General features: G+C 33.4%; 1 protein-coding gene across 4 annotated transcripts in view; it reads right to left on the bottom strand.

Annotated features, from left to right (window-relative positions):
- Nucleotides 1-24,923, bottom strand: part of LOC107454647 (synaptogenesis protein syg-2) — a 386,382-nt gene that overhangs the window by 72,028 nt on the left and 289,431 nt on the right. For all 4 annotated transcript variants that reach the window (XM_071183678.2, XM_016071899.4, XM_016071898.4 and 1 more), the window contains one exon: nt 1,607-1,717. In XM_071183678.2, coding sequence (XP_071039779.1) covers nt 1,607-1,717 — 111 coding nt within the window. The remainder of the gene's footprint in view (nt 1-1,606; nt 1,718-24,923) is intronic.

The raw sequence follows: 24,923 nt of genomic DNA, 5'->3' as shown, positions 1-24,923 counted from the left end.
TGAGACGCCATAGTTGCTTTCACAATGTTTAGTTTTTACGAACGTCTTTTCAAATTCGACCAAAATTGCCGAACTAAAGCAGATATAAGTAATATCCGTTAAAGTACCAAAACATACCAGATGCCGTAGTTAAAAATATGTTGTTTTTATTTCGATGTAATAATGTATTTTATCTTAAAACGAAGACTTCTAAACAATGACCAAAAAGCTGCACTGAATGAAATGAGATAAAAAGTAGTGCTCAATTGGACACAAAAACATACTGGACGCTTTTTTAAAATTTATTGATTTTTCTGAACGCGGCCTTAAAGATGACCAAGATTGTTGGACTAATAGATATAATTCCAAAAATCTATTATTTATGGGCTCATTAAAATGTATAATTTTATTTCTTAATCGGATTATAATTTTATCGATTTTATTGATAGGGTTATATATGTATATTTTTGTTTTTAGCTAATGAAGTAAAAGTAGCTGTTTTCAAAAGGAAATTATTCGTTAAAATATAATTTCTATAAGTAATATAACTTTTACAAAAACTTTTAGGAAAATATTGTTCCTTATCTTCCTATACCTATCAAATAATTCTTTACGTCTTTACATTATTTTTCGTTTTCAAGTTTCCTTTTACGTTACTTTTTGAATTTTTAACATCGAAAATGTATTCTAAATTCTTAGAAACACTATAAAAACACTAACATTTCATAATAAAATAAAGTTTATAAAATTAAAATATTTTTTAAAATGCAAATATTGTGTTATTATATGTGTGCATTTTCAACATGTAATTTTGCGTATAGCTTGACGAAAAATATTTCAGATAAATGGAAATAAAAGCAAACTTTATCAATTTTCTATAACAAAATTAAATAACCATCAACTTTTTCGTGAAAGAAAAAAAAAATACCTATAACATTGCTGTTTTATATGCCATATTTATAATAACATTAGTACGTGCCTGATTTTCACTTTTAAATTATGCTATTTCACATGAGGATGTTTAATATTGCTCTATGATATTTTTTTATTATGCTGTGTTGAACATGGTGTTGAACATAAACATCAGTGTTGCTAAAAAACTTCCATATAAATTTTTACCATTTATTATACCAATTGCTAAATTGAAGTTGCTTAAAATAAAAAATAAATACGTTTACAAAATAGATTCTTGGTGTTTTAATGCTTTATAAAGTTGATGTTTTTGTTTTTATAACCGTTGTTGAACAGCCGACCAAATTTTTGGGTTTACGACTACTAATGTTCAACTCCGTAGCCTTGTAATTTTGAACCCAATCCGGAAGACAAGGGAACTCCTGAATCAAGTATTGAGAGAAATTCGCCTTCTTGAAGAGCTTTTTGATGGAACTAACCCGCATTTGCGTTACATGGGGAGGAAAACCACGAGAACCTCCCATGGTTAGCCTGAAGGCAAAGAGACTCTAACCCTTGAGTCGTCTATCGCTGAGGATATTTCACGTCATCACTGTGGTCGGCGCAAGCCGGATTCGGATTCATATTGACCAGCCATCGCTGGGATTTGAACCCGGTTTACCTCATTGGAAAGCGAACGCTTTGAGCTCTTCCTTTGAACAAGAATTGAACTCACCTCCTTCCGTTTCACAAACAAGGAACAGTCGGTCTCCTTCGTTGTAAGGACCAATCAGGCTGTGAAATAGTTCTCCATTCTGATCCATAATCATTGGTTTTTTAGGTGGAACTGTAAAAATTGAAAGAAGGAAATATAATTGCAGGTTTAAACTTTTTTCCAAGAAATAAAATAAGTATTGGAAAATAGAGTACTTTATTAGATTGATTAGCAAATAACTTCTGCATTGCAGCGAACTGTTTGCAACTAATTTCATGCAGAACGTTTAAAAAAATAAAACTGAGTAAGTTAGCAATATATAACGATACCTTTATGTCAAATAATAATTAAAATTGCCCCTTACAAAAAAAAATAATATAATAAATTTCGAGGTTGACAGGCGTTAAAAAATACTGCGGAGGTAGAAAATGAAGTTACGTTCTGCACCAAAAATAACCTAACCAATAAATATTAATTTATGCCTCTTAAAATCAACCTTATTTATAGCTCTGTAATGCTATTAGTTGAAATTGGGAGAAGTTATTCACTCTTCAAATATATTTATTTGCTTAAAGGGTTCCTTACATCGTGAATAAAACAAATTCACACACCTTGATTATAAACCTCGGGAGGTTGATTTTGTAAGGTTCGTTTTGAACACAACATCAACTCAGAACAACCTCACACAAACCTCAAACACACTCTAAATTTTTGTATGGGTGGAAATATTGTTTGGTATAATTAACGTTAAAACATAAATTTAAGTATAACAGAGGACAGAGACATAGCTTCTCACTGAAGCAACGAGGCTCGAATCTCGGTTGCGACTTTCACATCGCCTCAAATTCATATCTGTCCCAGTTTGTCCGGTTCGAAACGAAGCGGGATTAGAATTTGTATCGACCAGCCATTTTCGGGATATGAACCTGGGTCAACACATTGAGAGTGAACGTAGTTCCAATCCCGGAACCCTCACTGAATTTCTATATTTTTTTTCTTTGTCGTATGCCTGTTTTAGCAGAGGGAGAGAGAATGTTCTTGTTTCTCAGTGGCACCATCTATGGCCAAGAATTCGACTTCTGCCACACCATTCACACAACAACAATCCCGTTTATAGAGCGGGTCACACACACAAAGGAGAAAGAACATAGAGCACACAGAGAGAGAAAGTAACATCCATGCCTTGCCCGGGATTCGAACCCAGGACTTTTCTGATCCAAGGACAGTTCCCTGCCCCCTGCACAGGCCGGCCGGCACCGAATTTTTATTATCTTCTGCTATTCAATGTTGGTGATAAAAAGGTTAACCAAACAGAACCATTGTCTAGTGGGTTTGAGTTTAAAAGATAAAGCCAAGGTTGATATAGCGCTGTGAATGTACCATACGGATCAGGCGCACAACTCAGGTTATCAAATAAAATGTAAAATGCTAAGCACAAATTAATAATAGATCCACCGTAAGATTCAGATATGCGGAATATAAAATCTAATGGAGTCGAAATGTAGTATTTTTTAGAGTCGCAATCAGGTATAAAAATTATCATAAGACTATAAAAATCTCAGTAGATTTTTCCCGGAAAAAGATTGTGCTTTTTTTTTCCTATTCAAGTATAAAAAAGGATCTTTTGGATTAATTGTTATCGTTACCTAGGGCATGTAATATTAGGAATGTTGGGAAGTAATTTTATTCCTTCATTACTAACGCTTTTTCCGTTCTTTTATGTGCTGTTTGCTTTCTTTAGATATTTGTATGTGGCACCTTCCTTTCTTTTATTCTCGTTTCTTATACACATTCTGGTGACAGTAAGTAGACGCTCCACTCTTATCATACATCCAATCGATATCAATGGTAAAAGAAGAGAAAAAAAACTACCGTTCGCAAAGTTCTTTCTTTTGGACTATTGTTTTGGGAAAAAAAGCAATCTTTTTCGGCTAACGCCTTTGACTGTTTGCGAACATATCGTCGAAAATGATGATATGAATAGTCCTTTTCCGCACTAACGGAGGCTTTGTTGAAAAATCTTCCACAAAAGATACAGGATATTCAGTTAATTTGAGGCACGGAAGTTGCTACTGTAGCAACAAATACTATAATATCGAAAATTAGATCTTAACCAAATTTGGTACGTTAAACTAAAAATGTACTTATGTAGAAGTAAACAAACAACTCAATAAGCCCAAATGAGCACATATCTTTTATATTGTTCTTCATACTTTGCTTTATTAAAAGCGCATGATATATATTGCTACATTAAATTTAAAGTACACTTATCCGAAGCAAAGCCCAAATAAATAAGTTTGCTTATACTTTATTTTACAAACACATTTTAATATTTTAAGCACTTTATACATAAACTTTTTTCAATTTATACATAAGAATATTTTGTTACGTTTAATTTAAATTTACTTATATACAGAAAAGTAAATCCAATAAATAAATTTACTTTACTTTGTTTTATTATGAGCATATGATATATCTATTCAGGTTTTTACATTAAACTAAAAATATACTTTTCCAAAAAAAAAGAGCAACACATACAGCACTAATAAATAAAATTGTTTTGCGTAAATTTACTTTGCCACGTTTTACTTAAGATATACTCATTTATAACTCTTATGCATAATAATATTCTGTTACGTTAAGGTAAAAATGTACTAAAAATTAGTTAAATTAAAAATAAGTTAAAAAATCTTTGTTAAAAAATCTTCAATAGGCTTTATTAAAAAATCTTCAACAAATTCAGGATATTCAGTTAGTTTGAGGCACGGAAGTTGCTACTGTAGCAACAAATACTATAATACCGAAAATTAGATCTTAACCAAATTTGATACGTTAAACTAAAATTGTACTTACGTAGAAGTAAACAAACAACGCAATAAGCCCAAATGAGCAAATATCTTTTATATTGTTTATCATACTTTGTTTTATTAAAAGCGCATGATATATATTGCTACATTAAATTTAAAGTACACTTATCCGAAGCAAAGCCCAAATAAATAAGTTTGCTTATACTTTATTTTACAAACACATTTTAATATTTTAAGCACTTTATACATAAACTTTTTTCAATTTATACATAAGAATATTTTGTTACGTTTAATTTAAATTTACTTATATACAGAAAAGTAAATCCAATAAATAAATTTACTTTACTTTGTTTTATTATGAGCATATGATATATCTACTCAGGTTTTTACATTAAACTAAAAATATACTTTTCCAAAAAAAAGTAAAAAGCAACACATACAGCACTAATAAATAAAATTGTTTTACGTAAATTTATTTTGCCACTTTTTACTTAAGATATGCTCATTTATAGCTTTTATGCATAATAATATTCTGTTGCGTTAAGGTAAAAATGTACTAAAAATAAGATAAATTAAAAATAAGTTTATTTGCTTAAATTAAATAAAAAATATACTTATCCATAGCATTAATCAAAAACAAGGTATTCAACGCAAGTAAGAAAATGTGTTTTTCAATATTGATATTGCATTTTGTTTTATCAGCAACACATTTTATTCATAAAAATGTTTTATTATGTTAAACTAAAAAAAAACTTATATATAGAAAAATAAACGCCGTAAATCCAAATAAACAAGTCTCCTGATTTTCACATTCCAAGACTCATTCATAATGGTTCAAGAGGATGATCTTAAATACGCTAATTAATTATTGCAGATGATATTTTAAGTTACGAAATCAGACACGAAACCGTACTTTTTCTGAAAAAAAACACATTATTTTTCGACAGATTTGAATTTTTGACCCCCAAAATATAGATCCGTAATCTTGGAAAGTCCATATAGTTTGGTCAAGAAAGCGATCTGAAGTGTGAACCCCTTAATGTTAATTTTACTTTTTGCATATTCACCATATCTCAAGAACTTTTTAAGCGAATTGAAAAAATTTTGCTCACAATTATACAATTTGTTTATCCAAATATAATTCCATGCGAAAAATAAATTTTCGTAAATATTTATAATTTTTTATTGCTATATTTAATAATAGTCAAAATATATTGGAATTTAAAGGTGCACAATTTTTTTTCGTAGTTTTAAAGTATGTAATTTTCAATTGCAAAATACGAAATTTGAGCGAAATCGATTAAATAGTTCCTGAGGAATTGAATTTTAAATATACGACTTCTCTAAAATTCAATGACTTCTTTAATATACAACTTCTTTAAAAAAGGGATGTTTATTCAGAGAAAGTACGATTTCGTGTCTGGTTTTGTATTTTTAAACATCGCCTGCGCTAATATATTAGCATATTTGAGGTCTAGAACGTTAAGATCCGATCACTAGATCAAACGTTATTCAGAGTGGCCCCTTTTTTAGAGCACTGAACGAGTCTGATTTACATCGGTGTTTTGTAAATTACTTTACTATCAGCACTAAATTAACCCTACTTAGGCTTACTCATGACTTATTCATTAATATTGATGACTTATTCATGATTCAAAAAACAAATTAAAGAAAAAAAAATATGCAATTTAATAACTCTAAATCTAATTCAAAATTTAAACGAAGCTATTCGACTCGTCTTCTGATACAAGAGCATGTGACTTATAATACAAAAACGACTCACATTTTAGTTAAATAAGTACATTTTGTAATATATGGTCCGCATATGCAATCAAGAACAGGTGATAACGTAGCGCTTTTTGGTCAAGTTCATTCATATATTTCTATGCGTGAAACTAATTTTTAGCGCACCACATAATATTTTCTTACGTAACTCATTATATGACTGCTACGAAAATAATACTTTGTCTAGAAGGCTCATATAATCTAATAAACATTTCATAAGCCATTGGAAAATCTTATGAAAAAAAAAAGAATTAAAAAGGAATATATATATTTTTTAAGAACTCTAAACCAAAAAGTCTTGATGATACCGATAAAAACTGAGTAGTTTTTCTCAAAAAAATTGTCTTAAACAATGAGTTTTCAGAAAAGAATTCCATTGTTCTTTTAAACACTTACTTCACATTGTTTGGAAATGGAATAAAATAGTCTTTAAGTGAGAAGGGAGAGAAGTCGCCAAGTAATTACCAAAAGTAACGACTGGTAATTACCTTTTCACTTTGGCTTCAATTATTTTGACTGCCGTCGTCCTCTTCATTGTCATTTTCTTAATCCATTTTTATTTCAATCTTTTATGGTATAAAAAAAAGAAGGTTTTCTTTCTTTTGGTTAAATTATCATTCTTATTGTTCTTTAAATAGTTCTCTACCTGTTAACTTCTATTTGTTGTATAAAGTTATTTTCACCATAAAAGAACTTAACTTTAATTTATTTTATAGTATTTTCAGGTTTGGTTCTATCTATAAAGCGAGTGATAAAAAGAATTTAAATAAACGCACATAAGTTTTTGAGATATGAAACTTTAAAAAAAAGCATTTTTAAATTACCGTTTTGTGAATATTATTTTTCTGATTTAGTTAAACTTTTGGATTCATACAAAATGTTATTTTTTATCCAATGACAGTTGTACTTAATAGATTTTTATAATTACTTATTATTTTTTATTTATTTTTGTTAAAAGAAACAGAGGAAGAAATGTTGCAAAAAATTAAGTGCAGATGAGTATCTACACGATTTACCTCCTTCTATTATATATTTCTTCCTATTTAATGCAGAAGAGTACTAACTCTAATTTTTTTTTATTTCTTCCTATTTTATTTATGTAATTTTCTTCCTTTTTTTCTATCAAATTTTATTTTCTTCTATTTCCGATTTCTGTATCTCAATTTTTTTTAAAAATTTTTTCTAGAGCTTCTATGATCTATTTCTGCATATTATGTACAGGAGAGCACTAACTCTGTCTTTTTCTATTATCTATTTCTTCCTATTACCTTTATATATTTTCTTATATTATCTGTTTCATCATATTATATTTTAAGTTCCTCTAGCGCTTTTCACAAATGTTTATTTCCAAAAAAGTACCGTCATGACAAAAGTAAATTGTATTTTCTATATATGTATAAATTATTTCCTATTTCTATATCTTAATTTAATTCTTTTAAATTTCTTCTATAGCTTCTATGATCTATTTCTGCATATTATGTACAGGAAAGCACTAACTCTATCTTTTTCGATTATCTATTTCTTCCTATTAACTTCATATATTTTCTTATATTATCTGTTTCATCATATTATATTTTAAGTTTCTCTAGCGCTTCTCACAAATGTTTATTTCCAAAAAAGTACCGTCATGACAAAAGTAAATTGTATTTTCTATATATGTATAAATTATTTCCTATTTCTATATCTTAATTTAATTCTTTTAAATTTCTTCTATAGCTTCTATGATCTATTTCTGCATATTATGTACAGGAAAGCACTAACTCTATCTTTTTCGATTATCTATTTCTTCCTATTAACTTCATATATTTTCTTATATTATCTGTTTCATCATATTATATTTTAAGTTTCTCTAGCGCTTCTCACAAATGCTTATTTCCAAAAAAGTACCGTCATGACAAAAGTAAATTGTATTTTCTATATATGTATAAATTATTTCCTATTTCTATATCTTAATTTAATTCTTTTAAATTTCTTCTATAGCTTCTATGATCTATTTCTGCACATTATGTACAGGAAAGCACTAACTCTATCTTTTTCGATTATCTATTTCTTCCTATTAACTTCACCAGCGGGTGACCGAGCTCCGCTCGGAGAAAACAGGTATCGAAGCTAACTCGAAGATTTAAATTTTCAAATGTGATTTATCAAAACAATACATGCCATAAGAAAATTTGTGAAACCATTGGTGAAAAGATAACCGGTTAAAGTGCACACCATTGTTAACTATCTAAACAAAGTTTGGAAAGGGTCTATACAAAGGTAAAGTTTGAAAAGTCATAGGAAATAAAATGTAATTGATAACAAAAAATTATACAATTAAAGAAATGGTACAAAGTGAGCAGTGTAAAGATTGAAGTGTGTTGAAGTTCAATATTTTTGACAAATTTATTTAGAAAAACCAAACATATATACATACATAAGAAACATATTATAAACCTATAACAGTATAAACATAATAAACATTAATCATCGATTGCGAAGTCTTCCATGTTGTCCAGGTAGTTTCTTGTCGGAGAGGCAGGTGCGGCTGGTGAGTTTCTCTTGTTCAGGACTTCCTACCATACGACGTTTCGGGTATGGGTTGGATTCTCAGAAGGCAGCAGGACCTTCAACGCACTTTGACGCTTGACTCTTGAAAACGCTACGTAGAGCATTCCGTGCACGAAGACCGTCGTGAGGAGAAGCACGCCGACGAATTCGAATGTTTGGCCTTGTGACTTGTGTATCGTAATGGCGAATGCTGGAGTAACTGGGAATTGGTAACTGGGCATAGTTGAGCCAAGCTGTGATTTGCTGGAGTCGAGCGTGATCCTTGGAAGGTGTACTTGTCGGCCTGCTTGTTCACCGGTGATGATCTTAGCCTTGATGATGTTGTTGCAAAGTTCGGTGACAATCAATCGTGTTCCGTTGCACATTCCTTCAGAGAGTTTCGGAGAAGCATGATGATGGCGTTCTTCTTGAGCTTCAGATTGTGTGGAGGCAAGTTGGCGATGTTGATCGAGTTCAGGAATTCAGGCACGAATTGAATTCCCCCTTCATGTTGATCCTTTACCGAGTCGAAACTTGTGTATGTCTTCTCTTCGCCTGGAAGCATAGCGATAATCTGCTCTTTGATCTTGTCCTTATCGTCGTTCAATGGTGCAAGAATAGCGCGATTCTTCATTGCTTCGTAGTTCCCACTTCTGAGGCATGGTTCGAAGATTTCATCGATGAGGTTACCACCAGAGCGAATTTCTTCTGGGACTTCTATTTCGCCGAGTTCATTCACTTCGAGTTCCCCGTCGCCGAGCTTTAGCAGGTATTTCGCGAATTCTTCTTCTTCGGGATCAACGCGCATGTTCTTTTCGAGCGAATAAGTCTTGAAGTGTTGCCACAGATGGCTTCTCTTGATCAAAAGGTCGAGTATTTCGCTTCTGTTGGCACGTTGTTGAACTGGACAGCACTGTCGGAAGTCGCCATCAAGCACCATGACTTTGCCTCCAAACGGAATGTTGTTGCAAATCGCGCGTAGGAGTTCGTCGATGTTGTGCAAGCCGTATTTTGACATCATCGGAGCTTCGTCCATCAGACACATGTGGGCTCCTTTGAGTGCGTTCGCCTTCGGTGATCCTGGTTTGATGGATGATCTTGAGTCGGATGTAAGCGGGACTTTCAAGCCAAAGGTTCGGTGCGTTGTTTGACCACTCGGTAGAAGAATCGCTGCTATCCCGGTGTAAGCCATGCATTTCACTTTCCTAAGCCTTCCGGTAACGATGCGATACAGCGTGCTGTAGACGAATGTCTTCCCGGTTCCTCCTGGTCCATCTATGAAGAAGCATTTCGCAGTAGGAGTCGGGTCTTCAAGTGCTTGGATTATGGTGTCGACGATTTCACGCTGCTTTTCGTTGAGTTGCTGGTACATGCGGTCTCCGATTGCTGTTGATTCGTCGACGTCGATCATATCGTGTTCCAAATCTTGCTCATAGTTGTCGATGTCTTCCATGACATGTGTCTGCACCCAGTATCGGAAGTTGCGGCCTTCGGCAGCTTCGGTGTTCGCGCTTATGCGCGATGATTCGGTAGGCACGCTTTATCGCTTCTTCTATGGAACCACCAGTGCGTCTTGCTTCTCGAATGAAATCTTCCGCGAGGTCCTCTTTGAACAGTTCCCATAATCTCTTCGGGTTTTCCGGCGCACCAAGTATCAGGATTTGAGCGAAGAGTATGCGCATAACACTTGGCATTTTCGATGAAGCAGATTCGCGGAGTCCTTCTACGTACTGTTGGTCGGCGTATGTGGGGCCTCTGACTAGACAGGCTTGCTTGTAGGTTGCGTGCTGGACACCGTCGACAATGTAGAGGTCTCTGAAGTTCGTTGGCTCTTTGACGTGGAACAAAAGCGTGCGCAGGAAGAAAAGTTCTGGCTGGGAAACGAAGTTGACTGCATGTACGCGACCAATTCTGCTGCAAGCATTCACGTTCTTCTGCCAAGTGCTCGTCTGGCCAATCCATCGGTAGTGCTCCGGCATTTCATGGTAATAGTGGTAGGTGACTGCCTTTCCGTTCGCTTCGTCTTCTTTCAGCGCGGTGTTATGGCGGAAGTAAGCCCTTAAGGTCGATCCCTTCTGTCCAATATCGGCAAGGTCAACTGGCGTTTGGTCCAAGTTAACGCCATCTTGTCCGGGTAGGTGAATGTCAAGTCGAACGACGGTGTGGCTTTTCGCTTGGATCTCGAAATACTTGAATAGGCGCCAACATGCTTCAACTGGTGAGATATAGCGAGCTTCCACGTACTTCTCCGGCTCGTTGTAGATGATCGTCTGCTGGCTTTCGACGGCCTTTATGCTAGCACAATCATGGCCCTTGTAGATGTACTTGTAGAGGTATTTCACCGGTCCGATGCTGCCTACAAATTCGACATTGATGTGGCATTGATACTTCTTGAGCAGGTAGGCGTTGTACGGGACGACGTGGCAGTTGTCTGTGGTGACGCGCTGGCCGTTGCAGTCTTTCCTGTAGATGGCTTGCTCATGCGAGAATTCTGGGTTCATTGGATCCAACAACGGATTGTAGCGTCGGCGATACCTCGGCTTTTCATCGTCCACCAGCGATGTCATGTCTTGATGTTCCATTGGAAATCCCCATCTGCACTGGTCTCTTCCATGTTTGCTGACCATGCACGGAGCGCTTGGGTTCATATCACCACACGGGTTATGGATCATCCATTTCGAGATCAGTTCCTTGAGTTCCGGATTATCTTCTGGAATTTCCGCCGAGATAAAATTGTCAAGTTGGTCAGCACTGTGAATGCGCTGAGTCAGCGCTGGCGACATAATCACTAATAGGTGCATGAGCGGTAAACCTCGCTTTTGGAACTCGATGGTGAAGACGTACGCGGATGCTCTTCCAAAGATTTGATGCGTCATGATGTCTCCGACGATTTGGCGGAACTTGAGACGTGCGACTCTTGCAACGATGTCTGGACGGGTTAGAGCCAACAGGCTTTCCGGAATTGCGGCGTTGAATTCATTGCGTATAGCTGACAGGAGGTCTGGCCACTGCGGATTGCAGGTAACGGTGATAAAAAATTCGGGCAATCCAAATCTTCGCACTAATGCCATGGAGTCTTCGAAATTCTCGGTGTACCAGCGCGTTGATCCGGGAAAAGATGACGGTAAGATGGTTGTTTCGCCAATTGCATCATCTTTTTGCGCAGCCAAGCTTCTGAGTATGTTGTGAACTCCGGCGTATTTCTCGGCTTGAATTTCACGCTGATGGCTCTTTATCCACTGTATGCGATCTCTTTCGACGCGAATGTAGGTGTCGACCACGTATTGCTGGAGTAAGCGTCCGCCAAAGTGAAGTGCATTAACTCTTTGAATACCGAGCGACCTAAACCACAACATGCCCAGAATACCGCAAACGCCCGAAGTTGAAAATCAGGTAGCAAAAATTTCCTTCCCCCAGCTTTACTCTGAAATGACAGAATGACTGATCATCTACTTTTTCACTTCGGTAAATATCCCTAAAATAGGTGTGTTCGAAGGGAAAAAAGACTATTTGAAGCAAGAATATCGCTAACATAACAAGATTTATAAAATGTTAATAAATGTTTTTAATCATTTGTTATTTTTTTTTTTAAATTTTATTATTTACATGGAAAATTAAGCATGTAATTCCATGCAATCCAGTTATACAATTTCTAAACAAAGCATTTATATTGAAAATAATATTCTTGCTCAAATAAAATCCTTTTTTTCGTTGTAGAACAAAAACTAATATAATTTAATAACTTAAATGATTAAAAAATAAACTTTGAACTTCTTAAAAACCAAGATTTAAAGTTAACATCTGTCATTATGGAGAAATAATTTTGGTGATAGTACTAAAATATTATTCAACCTAAATGTGTACATATTTTATATCATTTTACAATTTGAAATAAGAGAAACTTTTCTGATTATTTAATAAAACTCTGAAACTGTTAAAAATATTATCCCCCGAAATCACCCCTAGGTATAAAATATATTTTTCGATAAGTCGTTTAACTAATTTTTAATTATTTGAAAATAAACGATTCGAAATAGATGCCAAATTTTGTATATGTCTTTCTATAATTCATATAAAAATATTTCAGTTTTTGCATTCCGAGTATGCTTTTTATACGCTCTGATTATGTGTAGTTTGAGCAAAGAGTAAGTCATATAAATTTCATAGTACAATATTTCTATATAGTTTCTACAATAAATGAATTTATTATGGCTTCAAATTAATGAGATATTAAAATTTTAAATTTTAATGTGGTGACTCCCGATGTCGACTCAGAGGTGTTATCGGAGAGTAAAAGATTAAAATTTCAATATGTATTTTGATTTAAAGCCGAAATGTACAATTTTTTCTCTTAAATAATGTATTTACTGTAAAATGCTTATTTTGTTATGTATATATTCTTGAAAAATTTTCTCTCTTAATTTTTTACTTGTTTGTCTGATATGGTATGAGGTAAAAGACAAAATAAAAAACTACGAAATGTTTATCTGTAAGTAAATTAGTATTTTCTTTATTTTAATTTGTAGAAATATATATATATATATATAGATAGATAGATAGATAGATAGATAGATAGATAATGTCTAAATTTTTATTTTATTCACTTATTTTCTTTAAAATTTCATTTTTAAGAAATTTTAATGACTATATTTAATAATCTATATTTAACTACTATATTTAATGCATAATTTTTTAATCTCTGATCCCATCGTTAATCAGCCAGACAGCTATTCTTTACATATGCTAGCGAACACAATTACTTCCTATTTCAACACTGCCTTCTGGAATCAGATTTATCTTTCTGTCACATTTTACTTGTAATTATTTCTTTTTGAGTATGCGACTAAATTCTTCTGCATTTTACTGAAGAGTCGGAAATCGGCATCTGTTTATCCACATGGTGCATTATACATGGGTGTGGTGACAAGAGATTTCTTTGGAAGAAGAAATTTCTTACATTGCCGCACCATAATTTTGATGACAAAGATATCAGTTCCAACTTCAAGTAGAAATAGAGAAAATCTACAATATGACATGTTATTTTTCATTCAACAATAGCCTTTAGAAGCTATGCTGATAACGCTTATCTTCTACAGAAATGAATGAGTTACTTGTAATAGAAGGATATGGGTGGCCTGACAGCTGAATATAGAACATTCATTGTGAAGGAAAGAATAAGTTTATGAGAAATTACAGTTTACTCCCGATTATCCTCAGGCAAAAAAATCCCTTTCATAGGAAGATAGCATTTAAAATTAATAAATCAATGAAGATTTAACTATTTTAAGAGTTTTGACACCAACAACATTCTCACCTAGTAAACATTCGTGTTCTTAGACCAGATGTTAACAATTAATAAAAAAATGGGTCCTTTCAGTTTCAAGTGCAATACCTAAGTAATAACAAGCATTGAAAATGTGAAAATAGCGAGGCATTCATAAACAGCAATTATGATTTATAGCTGTCCAACTGCAGATGCAAAATAAAGTTTAAATTTTAAAGAATAGTTTCGGTACTCATCAAAGCAGTTTTTTCTCCTGGATCCTACTGTTATAAATATAAAAACCATTTTTTAAGGCATCAAAGCCTACCCTCTAATTTAAAAAAAATAATGTTTACCTATTTATTTTATATTTAAAATTCGATTTATAATTAATTGTATTTAGTAATCTTTCAGTCTTGTAGAACTTTTAGCAGTTTATAATTTTGATCAATTCATATAGTTTTAAAGACACAATAACTAAATAATTAAATGTTTTTTTTAAAAAAAAAAAACTTTGACATCATTACTCTAGTATTTTCTTTTCAACCTAAGTAACCCAAAAAACTCTGATAAAAAAGGTAGACAGTTTCATAATTTAAAATGTTAAAAACAAATGAATTTAAAATGTTAAAAACAAAATAGTTTTAAAACAATAATTTCAGGTTAAATGAATTAAAAACAATCCGGATTTTATTTTAGCTGATAAATAATATGAACTTTTTAACCTCTAAGGAAATAATTTTCAATCAAAAATTCGTTAAAAAAATTGTCGCGAAAATCAAAATAGAAAAAAAAATAAGAGAACATTTCAAATTAAAGTACAAGTATTATAATCCATTAAAAATGTGTAAATAACTCTGCTTGTGCCAATATTTTACTTAATTTCAGAATTGTTAAATAGCCGCATAATTTTTGCATGCATTACTAATGTATAAAATATTTTTAATTAATACTTTTAAATATAAATAAATCAAATAATATTAAGAAATATTTTTTGAATTATTCAAACAATTTCTGAGCAACAAATATATATTTATATTTGCAAAGAATAATTTAACCTGTGATTTATGTTATAAGGTCACAAACATGTAGCGTATGAAATTAAGAAATAAAACTTTTATAAATAATATTCTAAGTAATAATTTAAAAATATTTTATTTGAAAATAAAAAATGGAGCATATTAATTAGTTTCTTTCATTTTGCTACAATACACTAATTTAAGTTTCTTTTTTTTTAAAAAACAAAAATTATTTTTAATTTAGATACAATGTGATATTCAAAATAGGTGTAAATATAAATAAGGGACAAATATACATACTCTTTAACAATGCTAATGAAAACAAAACTGCATTGATATCTAAATTTAACAAAATTGTCCATTTTTCGCAGGTTCATAGACGTGCAGAATATTATTAATTCACAACATAAAATAAATTAATCAAGCAATATGGAGGTAAATTTTCTGAAATTTTCAAATAATGTCTGAACAATAAAGATACATTTATATTTGCAAACTATAATTTATCTTTTTTATGCTATAAAGTCAAAAGTATGAAGTTTCGAAAATTAACTGAAAAGTGTTTTGTGCAATATTTATGATTAACAAAATATTTGACATAAGAAGACAAAATAAAGCATATTACTTAATTTATTATAACTCGATACCATGTATTTACTAATTTAAGAACTTTAAAAAAATTAATAAAAAACTTCTAACTTAAATGCCATAAATAAAACATGATATTCAAAATAAGGTAAAAATAAATGAAAGGCAAATATGCATCCTCTCTAACAGTGTTATTGAAAACAAAATGGCATTGATATATAAATTTAACGCAATTTAAAAATTTTTCAGAATATTATTATTCACAGTATAGGAATATCAATTAATCGAAGCATGATTTACACAGGCACATTTTACATGTTTCGCATTCCCAAGTGCTTTGAATGCTTTTATCCGAAAGAGTTTTCCTCTTCATATTCTTACAATTCATGCAGACTCTTTTACGGCCCTCAATCTTTCTTCTTTTATGCACATGATTAGCTGAGGTTGGTGAATAATCTAGAAATGGACGTTTACGTTGAATCAGATGATTTGTTTCGATGTTGTGAATTAGTTCATTTTTAAAATGATAATGAGAATTTTTACTTTTAGACTGTTCTGAAATCTTCTTCAAAATAAATGCATTATTGATGGCGGTGTCTATTAGAAAGGAAAAAAGATAATACCACCACTTTGACGATTTTCTACTAACAGAATAATATTTACGATTCTGATCCGCTAGATCTACACCGCCCATAAATTTGTTATACGTTTCAAAGGATGCTGGGCAACATACATCAATTTTTTCAGATCCTTTTCTTCTTTGGACTATTTTGTTTTCATTTTTAACGTTTGTTGAGAGCATGTATATTTGCTTTTTGTCGATCCAGGTTGTGCAGAGCATATTTGGTAAGGAAAGGCATTGCCAAGATGCACTCTCATGATCGTTTTTTAATTTTAATTGTTTTATGTTTTCCGGCAAATTTTTTCTGTTCTGCATAAGAGTACCACATGCATAGTGACCCGATCGATATAAATCATACATTAAAATTGAACTGGAAAAAAATCTGTCAAAATAAATAACGTGGCCTGAATTTTTCAAAGTTTGCGTCATATGCATCACTACGTCATATCCCAAACCTTTTCCACTTCTCTTGACATTGTCCTGCTTTCCTCCATATAGATCAAAATTCAAAACATATCCATGCTTTGATGTACAGAGCATCCATAATTTTATGCCGCGTTTAGCAGGTTTTAGGGGCATATACTGTACTATCCCAAGCCTTCCTTTATACTTCAATAAAGCCTCATCAACTGAAAGTTCCTTGTATGGAATTAAGTGTTTCCGAAAATTTTCCTGGATTTGATCAAACATGGGCTGAACTTTTTGCGAATATCTATAGTTTTCATCCGTTTTCAGCAACTCTGACTCTCTGTCAGAGATGTGAAAATAATGCTTGATTTTCAAAAAACGGTTCCTACTCATGAGTTTTTTTGCCATAGAATTTCCGTATATGGTGTCTTGGGACCAATAATCACTTATTCTAGGCATTTTTACCAAACTCATGATGAGTAAAATGCCAAAAAAGCACCACAATTCGTCAATAGAAGTCAATGGGCTCCAATTTGTGTCCTCTATGTTTTTCTGTTTTTGGCAAAACAATGCATATTTGTTTGTATTTTCCATAACTGATTTACAAATTTCATCAGTTAAATAGAGCTTCAGATAATCTAACGGTGACGAATCGGGTAGTAGTCCATGGTTTGGCCCTGAATTTAGACAAAAATCTTTAACAAGAATCTTCTCATTTTTTACGTCTGATGTCCAATCAAATTCAACTGGATTTTCTTCATCATCTTCCTCATCACTATTACTGCTATCGTCAGGGGCTGGGGCAATGGTGGTTTCAGTTGGAGCCACATCATCAAATTCTTCATCATCCCCTGATTCATTAAAATCAGACTCATCTGTATCATCATTGAAAATTATTTTTAAAGCCTCTTCGGTCGAAAGACCTTTACGGCGAGAAGACATTCTCGTTTATATAAAAAAAGCAAGAGAAAGCAACTTTACAAGAACAGAATGATATGAAAAGAACTTTTGTTGAAAAATCCCTCTTTTCTCTCCCCTTATCGTAAAATTCCTTCAAGGACGATTACTGCCACACCTCCCTCATTGTGTGTCACTTTTCGAAAAGGGGGAAAAATTTCTAACTAGTTTCACGGGCACTTCGGGCGTTTTCGGTAGTCTAGCTGACGAGGCGTCTCGGGCGTTCCGGTAGCGAAAGAGTTAAACTCGACCAATCGTTGATCTATTCCTGCATTTGTGCAATCGATTGGGAGTGGCTTGGCATAATTCGGACGGTAGGCGAGTCGGTAACAGGCTAATTCTGCGCGTGTAACATGATTTCTTGATGGATAAGGCGTGTGCAGCGGCATTCCAACATAGAATCCAAAAGTTCCTCTCGGGTAGAAAAGCGGGTAGGTAAAAGGCTCGACGCGACCATCGATGTTGCTTAGCTGCGTGATTTTTTTCCCGCGTTCTCGCATGACCATTTCATTCTCTGGGATGCTTTGATCGGCGTTGAGAGTCAAGACTGCGGCTATTTCGTTTACAACTGGTGCTTTGAATCGTCGAGGATCGTCGCCTTCACGGTTTGTAAAGACGAGGTGGACATTGGGCGGTTGTACTCCGGCTGCGATTACGCGTTGGTTGGTTTCTTCGATCACTTCTCTCATAATCATAAACGATTGGGCAAACGGGTTGTTAAAGCGCATGATCTCCTCGAGTAGTTGCAATAGTTCTTGGCTTAACTCTCGGTTGAGCTCAGATCGCGCAGCTGTAGCCTCGTCCGGGTCAATGAAGTGCATTTGGGCAAACTTCGGCTGTTCAAATCCACCTTGCGGGTCTTGAGCCGGGCGCGTTGCCAGGTTGATCTTGTGATGGACTTGACCGCCGGTGATAAACGCGTAGATTCCATGTTGACTGACGGTTCTGTCGTCGTCGACTTTGAATGAGGCAAGTGCAAAGCAGGCGTCGATGTTGCGGATCCTTCTGTGGAATTCTTCCGATAGGCGGTGTTGTCGTGCAAATTGAAGCGCTAATTCGTTTGGAAATTCGGGCATTGGTAGTTTGATTCTTTCATGTAAGCAGCAGTCGCCAAATGAATCTACGTGTATTTTGTTCTTCACTCTTTCTTCTGGGAAATGCAAAGCGCCATCGTGGATGCAAGCGACGTGAAATGGACCAAGACTTTGATATTCCACGTCGGAAGTTGCAGCATTTTTGTAGGTTTACGCAGGCCGAGATTTCGCAGCTCTACGGAGTCTTTCATTACGGCGGCGTTGTTCCTCTAGGCCAGGGATGGGCAAACTTTTTTGGTCGTGGGCCAAAAGTCTAGAAAAAAAAATTTGGTGGGCCGAGTAAAAACTTCTGAAATAAAATAAAGTCAATTTATCATTGAGTGCATGTCACTCTACATCAACTTTGCGATTTTTAGTTACCATTTTGGGATAAAAAATGTTTACAAATAACTCAAAAAGGCAGTAGCCATTTTATACATTTAATAATTTCACCCTTATTTACAATGACGTTGTATGTGTGCAACCTTTCCATACGCAGTAAATTATGTTAGAGCTCGAGCCGACAGAAAAATCCGTTCGTTGGAACTTAAAACGCGTAGTCAGCCTCATCTCATGTGAAGTACAATTCACCTATATTAGATTCCATGTGTCTGCTCCTCGAGAAAGACAAATACTAGTTGGAGCTAATCTACAGCTATTCTATAAAGAACTTTTGCTTTCAACATTTTACCAGTTAAAGCTGTTTGTGCTAACTATTTTAATTAATTTATGTTTTGTAGAACAAAAATAGAGAAAGTGGAAAGGTCATCAGTACTTTGTTAAAAAAGAAAGAACAAAAATAGCTTTAAACAAAGTAGATATATTCGCCACTGATCAGCTAGTTAAAATTCTGTCCGCGGGCCGGATAAAATCTTCCGGCGGGCCACAGTTGGCCCGCGGGCCGTAGTTTCCCCATCCCTGCTCTAGGCGAATGTTGCGGCCCCTCATTGTTTCGTTTTTTCGTCTGCGTCTTTCATAATCGCTGTATTTTACTCGTTGAGATGCATTAAGTTCCATCAATATATCCGAGATTCGTTCCTTGCTATGCAGCTTGACTGCTCTTGTCGGGCGCAACGGCGTTATCATCGGGTCTTGGATATTCAAAGCGTGCATATTGGTCGAAGATGTGAAAGATGCGGCTTCAGATGGTCCCGACATGTTCAATTGGTCACTGTTCACAACGAATTCGTAAATTTGCTTCCGTTCATCCGCTTCTTGAAAATTCTTGTCCAGGAAAAGGCATCGATGAGAGAGGTATTGTCGAGCATGAAAGACGATGTAAACTCCGCAGGAAGACGCGTCATCTTGGTGGTTGTAAGCGTTGCGAGGTTTCACGATGCATCCTTTCAGCTTTTCATTCGTAACAACGGTATTCAAAACGTGTCGCGGTATTTTTCTCAAAATAGCATCGATGGGCAGCGGGTTGTCGACTGGATCGCAGAATAATAGTTGACGTTCTCCATAGCTTGCTTCGTAAATTCCTAGCATCCAGTGCTCGCCTCTATCCATTTGAGCTCTCTTGTGAATGGGAATGAATAGCACGTCGAATCCTTGTTGAACGCCGTATAGATAGTTGGAAGCCTTGTTCTGGCCTCTGATATCGTTGAGAAGAGCCATTCCTTCATAAGCGCCATCCGCTGTTGTAACGTAGAAGCGTGCGACAAATTCAGGGTGAAGTACGGCAACTTTGACGGTCGGGTAAGCTTGTTCGGCGTAATGGAGAAGCATTCTGACAATGACGGTATCTTCTAGTTGTCCATTTGCGGGTAGAATTGAGTTGATCGCTTGTTGTTCCAAAATTCCGGCTCCTTGAAGAATTTCATGTAGAGGTACGTTCTGCATGTTGAAAATGTAGCTTGAAATCTGATGAATGTTGAAATGTCGGACTTTGTTGACGGTGATTTTAACTTTTCTCCACTTTGATAAATGTAAACTAATGCGAACCTTACAATTAAATTATTAATTCCTTCGTATATTATTGGTTTAAGTTGTCGAAAATTAATATTTCAATTGTAAGGTTCGCATTAGCATACATTTATAAGAGTGGAGAAAAGTATCTATAGCCATTATGGCGAACTAATAAAGTTTGAAAATATCCTATCTGTAACTCCGAACTGCTCGACCGTAGCGCTTCAAAACCGGCGCCAATCGATTCCTCGTGGCCAAAAACCCCAGACCCCCAAGTTTACCGGAGTTTATTAATTCTGGGGCGATTTTCGACTTGGCAACCATTCCTCGTATTATAGTATAAGATATATTTTCTTATATTATCTGTTTCATCATATTATATTTTAAGTTTCTCTAGCGCTTCTCACAAATGTTTATTTCCAAAAAAGTACCGTCATGACAAAAGTAAATTGTATTTTCTATATATGTATAAATTATTTCCTATTTCTATATCTTAATTTAATTCTTTTAAATTTCTTCTATAGTTTCTATGATATATTTCTGCATATTATGTACAGGAAAGCACTAACTCTATCTTTTTCGATTATCTATTTCTTCCTATTAACTTTATATATTTTCTTATATTATCTGTTTCATCATAATATATTTTTAGTTTCTCTAGCGCTTCTCACAAATGTTTATTTCCAAAAAGTACCGTCATGACAAAAGTAAATTGTATTTTCTATATATGTATAAATTATTTCCTATTTCTATATCTTAATTTAATTCTTTTAAATTTCTTCTATAGCTTCTATGATATATTTCTGCATATTATGTACAGGAAAGCACTAACTCTATCTTTTTCGATTATCTATTTCTTCCTATTAACTTTATATATTTTCTTATATTATCTGTTTCATCATATTATATTTTAAGTTTCTCTAGCGCTTCTCACAAATGTTTATTTCCAAAAAGTACCGTCATGACAAAAGTAAATTGTATTTTCTATATATGTTTAAATTATTTCTATTTCTATATCTTAATTTAATTCTTTTAAATTTCTTCTATAGCTTCTATGATATATTTCTGCATATTATGTACAGGAAAGCACTAACTCTATCTTTTTCGATTATGTATTTCTTCCTATTAACTTTATATATTTTCTCATATTATCTGTTTCTTCCCATTATATTTTTTAAGTTCCTCTAGATCAAACACTTATTTCCAAAATGCACCACCAGGACGAAAGTAAATTGTTTCAAGAATACTTATATTTTTTCAAAAACATACTGCAAAATAGTACTGTCTTCACAACAGGACATAAAATTTCGAGCAGGATGAAATTGTTACACCAGTCAATTTCGAAATACAGCTTTCTTTTATAAATAAATATTCTTTTATCTATTTTTTAATATTTGTTTTTATTTATCTTTCCACTTGAGCTCGGAGAAAATACTACCAGTTCTGTAGTATTTTGCTCATACCCAGACAGGAAATCTGAAGACGAAAAAAATATCTACCTTCTTATACGGCTCAATAAAGTATTATCGAAGTGGTATTATTTCCACGTTTCTATCTGACGGGAAGGAAAAGATTCGAAAGATTTCGAAGAAAAAGAAGAGAATGATCGTCAGGAAATTCATCCCAGTCCTTGAGATGCTCTCTGAACAAAGACCCTTGAATGGAAATAGGGTAATATAGAAATGATTACAACACTAATGATATTTCTCCTGAGGAAAAAAAAACAGTATTTGTCAGAACAAGTATTTTCTATAGTGAGTGATCTTCTTTACTATTACTGACCATTAAAGACAACAAAAAAATAGTAATAAATTGGATATAATGATCAACAGACCATTTTCTTTTCCGGACTTAAGGGTGTTGTCCTCTTGCCTTAAAAAACATAGGACATTCATATGGTGCAAAAAGCATGTAAAGTTACATGTCATGTTTGTGCAGTTGGATGAATTGATGATTTCCAAAATATTTCTAAATGTCATTCAGGAAGCTAAGCCTGAACTTGAAAAAAAATCGAATCCCCACTACCTCTGGAATATTCGTCCTTTAAAGGTGTTTTTGGAAGGCTCTGTTGTACACACGAAAATAAAATTTTATTATGCTATTTTCATAACTGCTGTGAATTTATAGCAGTTATTCGTGACTGTCTGGTCAAGTTTAGCCAATCTTTAGCCAGCGTAAAAATTTTGAAAAAAGGCGCAAAACGTCACTATGAAAAAAAAGTTACAGGTATGTAAAAATACGAAAAGCGTTAGAGGTATATTTTATTAACATTTAAAAAATTTCTCATATTGGGCTCATAAAAATGACCAAAATTTAAGATCAATTTATTGTCGTTGGAAAAATTGCGTCAAATTGGCGATTTTTAAGAAAAGTTAAATAACGTTTAAAATATTTAAGTTATTTATCTGTTCGAAAGCTCGAAAAATTCTTTGTGACAAAATGGTGCATATACTTTAAAATTATAGCTTTGCCACAAGTTTAAGGCACTTAAACTCTGGTTTTCTAACACCTTGGCGAAAGACCTTCAAAAAATACAATTAAAGTTGCGTTTTTTTTTTTTTTTTTTTTTGTACCTTATTTTTGTGAAATGCTTTATCTGACTAGCTAAGAGAGCTAAACGCTTGTATGGAGCGCTTTACTTGTTGACAATGCTTCATTGGAGTTCTTCACTGGCTGAGTAATAAAAATTTTTAACCGTTACCAACAGACTCATATCTTATAAATATGTTAGCCATTTTTCAGAGCCGGATTATACCTTTCGTAGGCCCTAGGCATAGCCGTTTTGGGCCCTCCCCTCCTTCCCCCACTCCTCCCCTCTTTTCAAAATATATGCTAAAATTTTCTTGCATGTTTTTTTAAACATTTTTATTAATACGGATTTTAATTTACCAATTTGTTTATCGAACTTTATCTGCAATACCGACATACTGCCGATATTGCAGTTGATATCGATAACACCATTATGATTAGTTCAATCGATAACTATGTAAACACTTCACGTCAACAATACAACAACAAACCAGCAAAGAAAACAGTGAAATTGATAGTGAGATTAATTACAAGAAATATTTATACTACAAATAGCTTCATAATTTTCATGATACTACTATGATAACTAAGTGAAGGAAATTAACATTGTCAAAAGTAAATCTTTTGAAATTATTTATAAATAAATTTGCAAGGTAGGTTAAATGTTTACTAATAGAAAAAATTTCGACAGCATAATACAAGATTTCGTTGAATCCAAAAATCGCAAAAAAGTAATATATTAGATCAGAAGATTCTGCAAAATAATTTATTACCGAAAAATATTATATTTTTATATGTATCTTCATAATTTTGTGCAAAATACACTTGTTGTTCTTAAAGCTAAATTATTTTTGTCAACAAATTTTTTTCTCCCAAGTTTTTCGTAGACCCCTGAATTTCCTAGGCCCTAGGCACGTGCCTATAGGTTAATCCGGCCCTGCCACTTTTAGATTACGTCTGAATGCGCTTAAATTTCAACCGGTTGGCACAACAGGATTTAAGCTTTTTTTCAGCGCCAAAAGTAAAATTTATAGTCATTAAAAATTCAGTTCAAACAAACTAAAGAGAAGAAAAAAAATATAATTAATTTTTTTGAAAACTACGTTTTTCAAATGGTAAAAAAGGAGACACAAAGTTAAATTTTTTACACCTGACGTGTAAAACGTGTGGTGTAATCATCCATAATATATTTTTATGTTCTCCAAAGTATCCTTCCATGTTTTTAATATTGATATATCTCATGTTTTTCGTTTTGTGTGTAATACAATAAAGAAAATACTCATTTTGTCCACTTGAAAAACATGTTTTTAAATTTTCGTAATTTCATAACTTTGACCCTTTGCGGGTCAGAAAATTTTAATCCAAAAATTGTGATCCTTTTATACATATCATCAATGAAATAAATTACTTTATCTTAAAATTTTTCAAAAAAAAAAACATTTTTGATTAAAAACTACTTTGTTTAAGAAATAATCACTTTTACACTTTTAGTTGTTAACGTTGTCAAAAATAAATACAGCAGTTTTTATCCCGCTTCCCTTGAAAGGGTTGTTTGAAATATCAGATCTAAATGTAATAATTTATAATTAAGGCATGTCAGGCAGTTATTTATATTTTTAATTGCACTTGGTGCCGACCGGCCTGTGCAGGGGACAGGGAACTGTCCTTGCATCAGAAAGGTCCTGGGTTCGAATCCCGGGTAAGGCATGGATGTTTCTTTCTCTCTCTGTGTGTTCAATGTACTTTCTTCCTTGTGTGTGAATGTGAACAGCCCTATAAACGGGTTGTGGTTGTGTGAATGGCTTGGCTGAAAACAAATTCCTGGCCATAAATGGCGCTACTGAAAAACA

This window comes from Parasteatoda tepidariorum, chromosome 3 (assembly GCF_982258835.1).
Source record: "Parasteatoda tepidariorum strain Cologne lab strain chromosome 3, Ptep-v5.0, whole genome shotgun sequence".
NCBI lineage: Eukaryota > Metazoa > Arthropoda > Arachnida > Araneae > Theridiidae > Parasteatoda > Parasteatoda tepidariorum.
The sequence above is the reverse complement of the archived record's forward strand: the minus strand, read 5'-3'. Positions and strand labels throughout refer to the sequence as shown.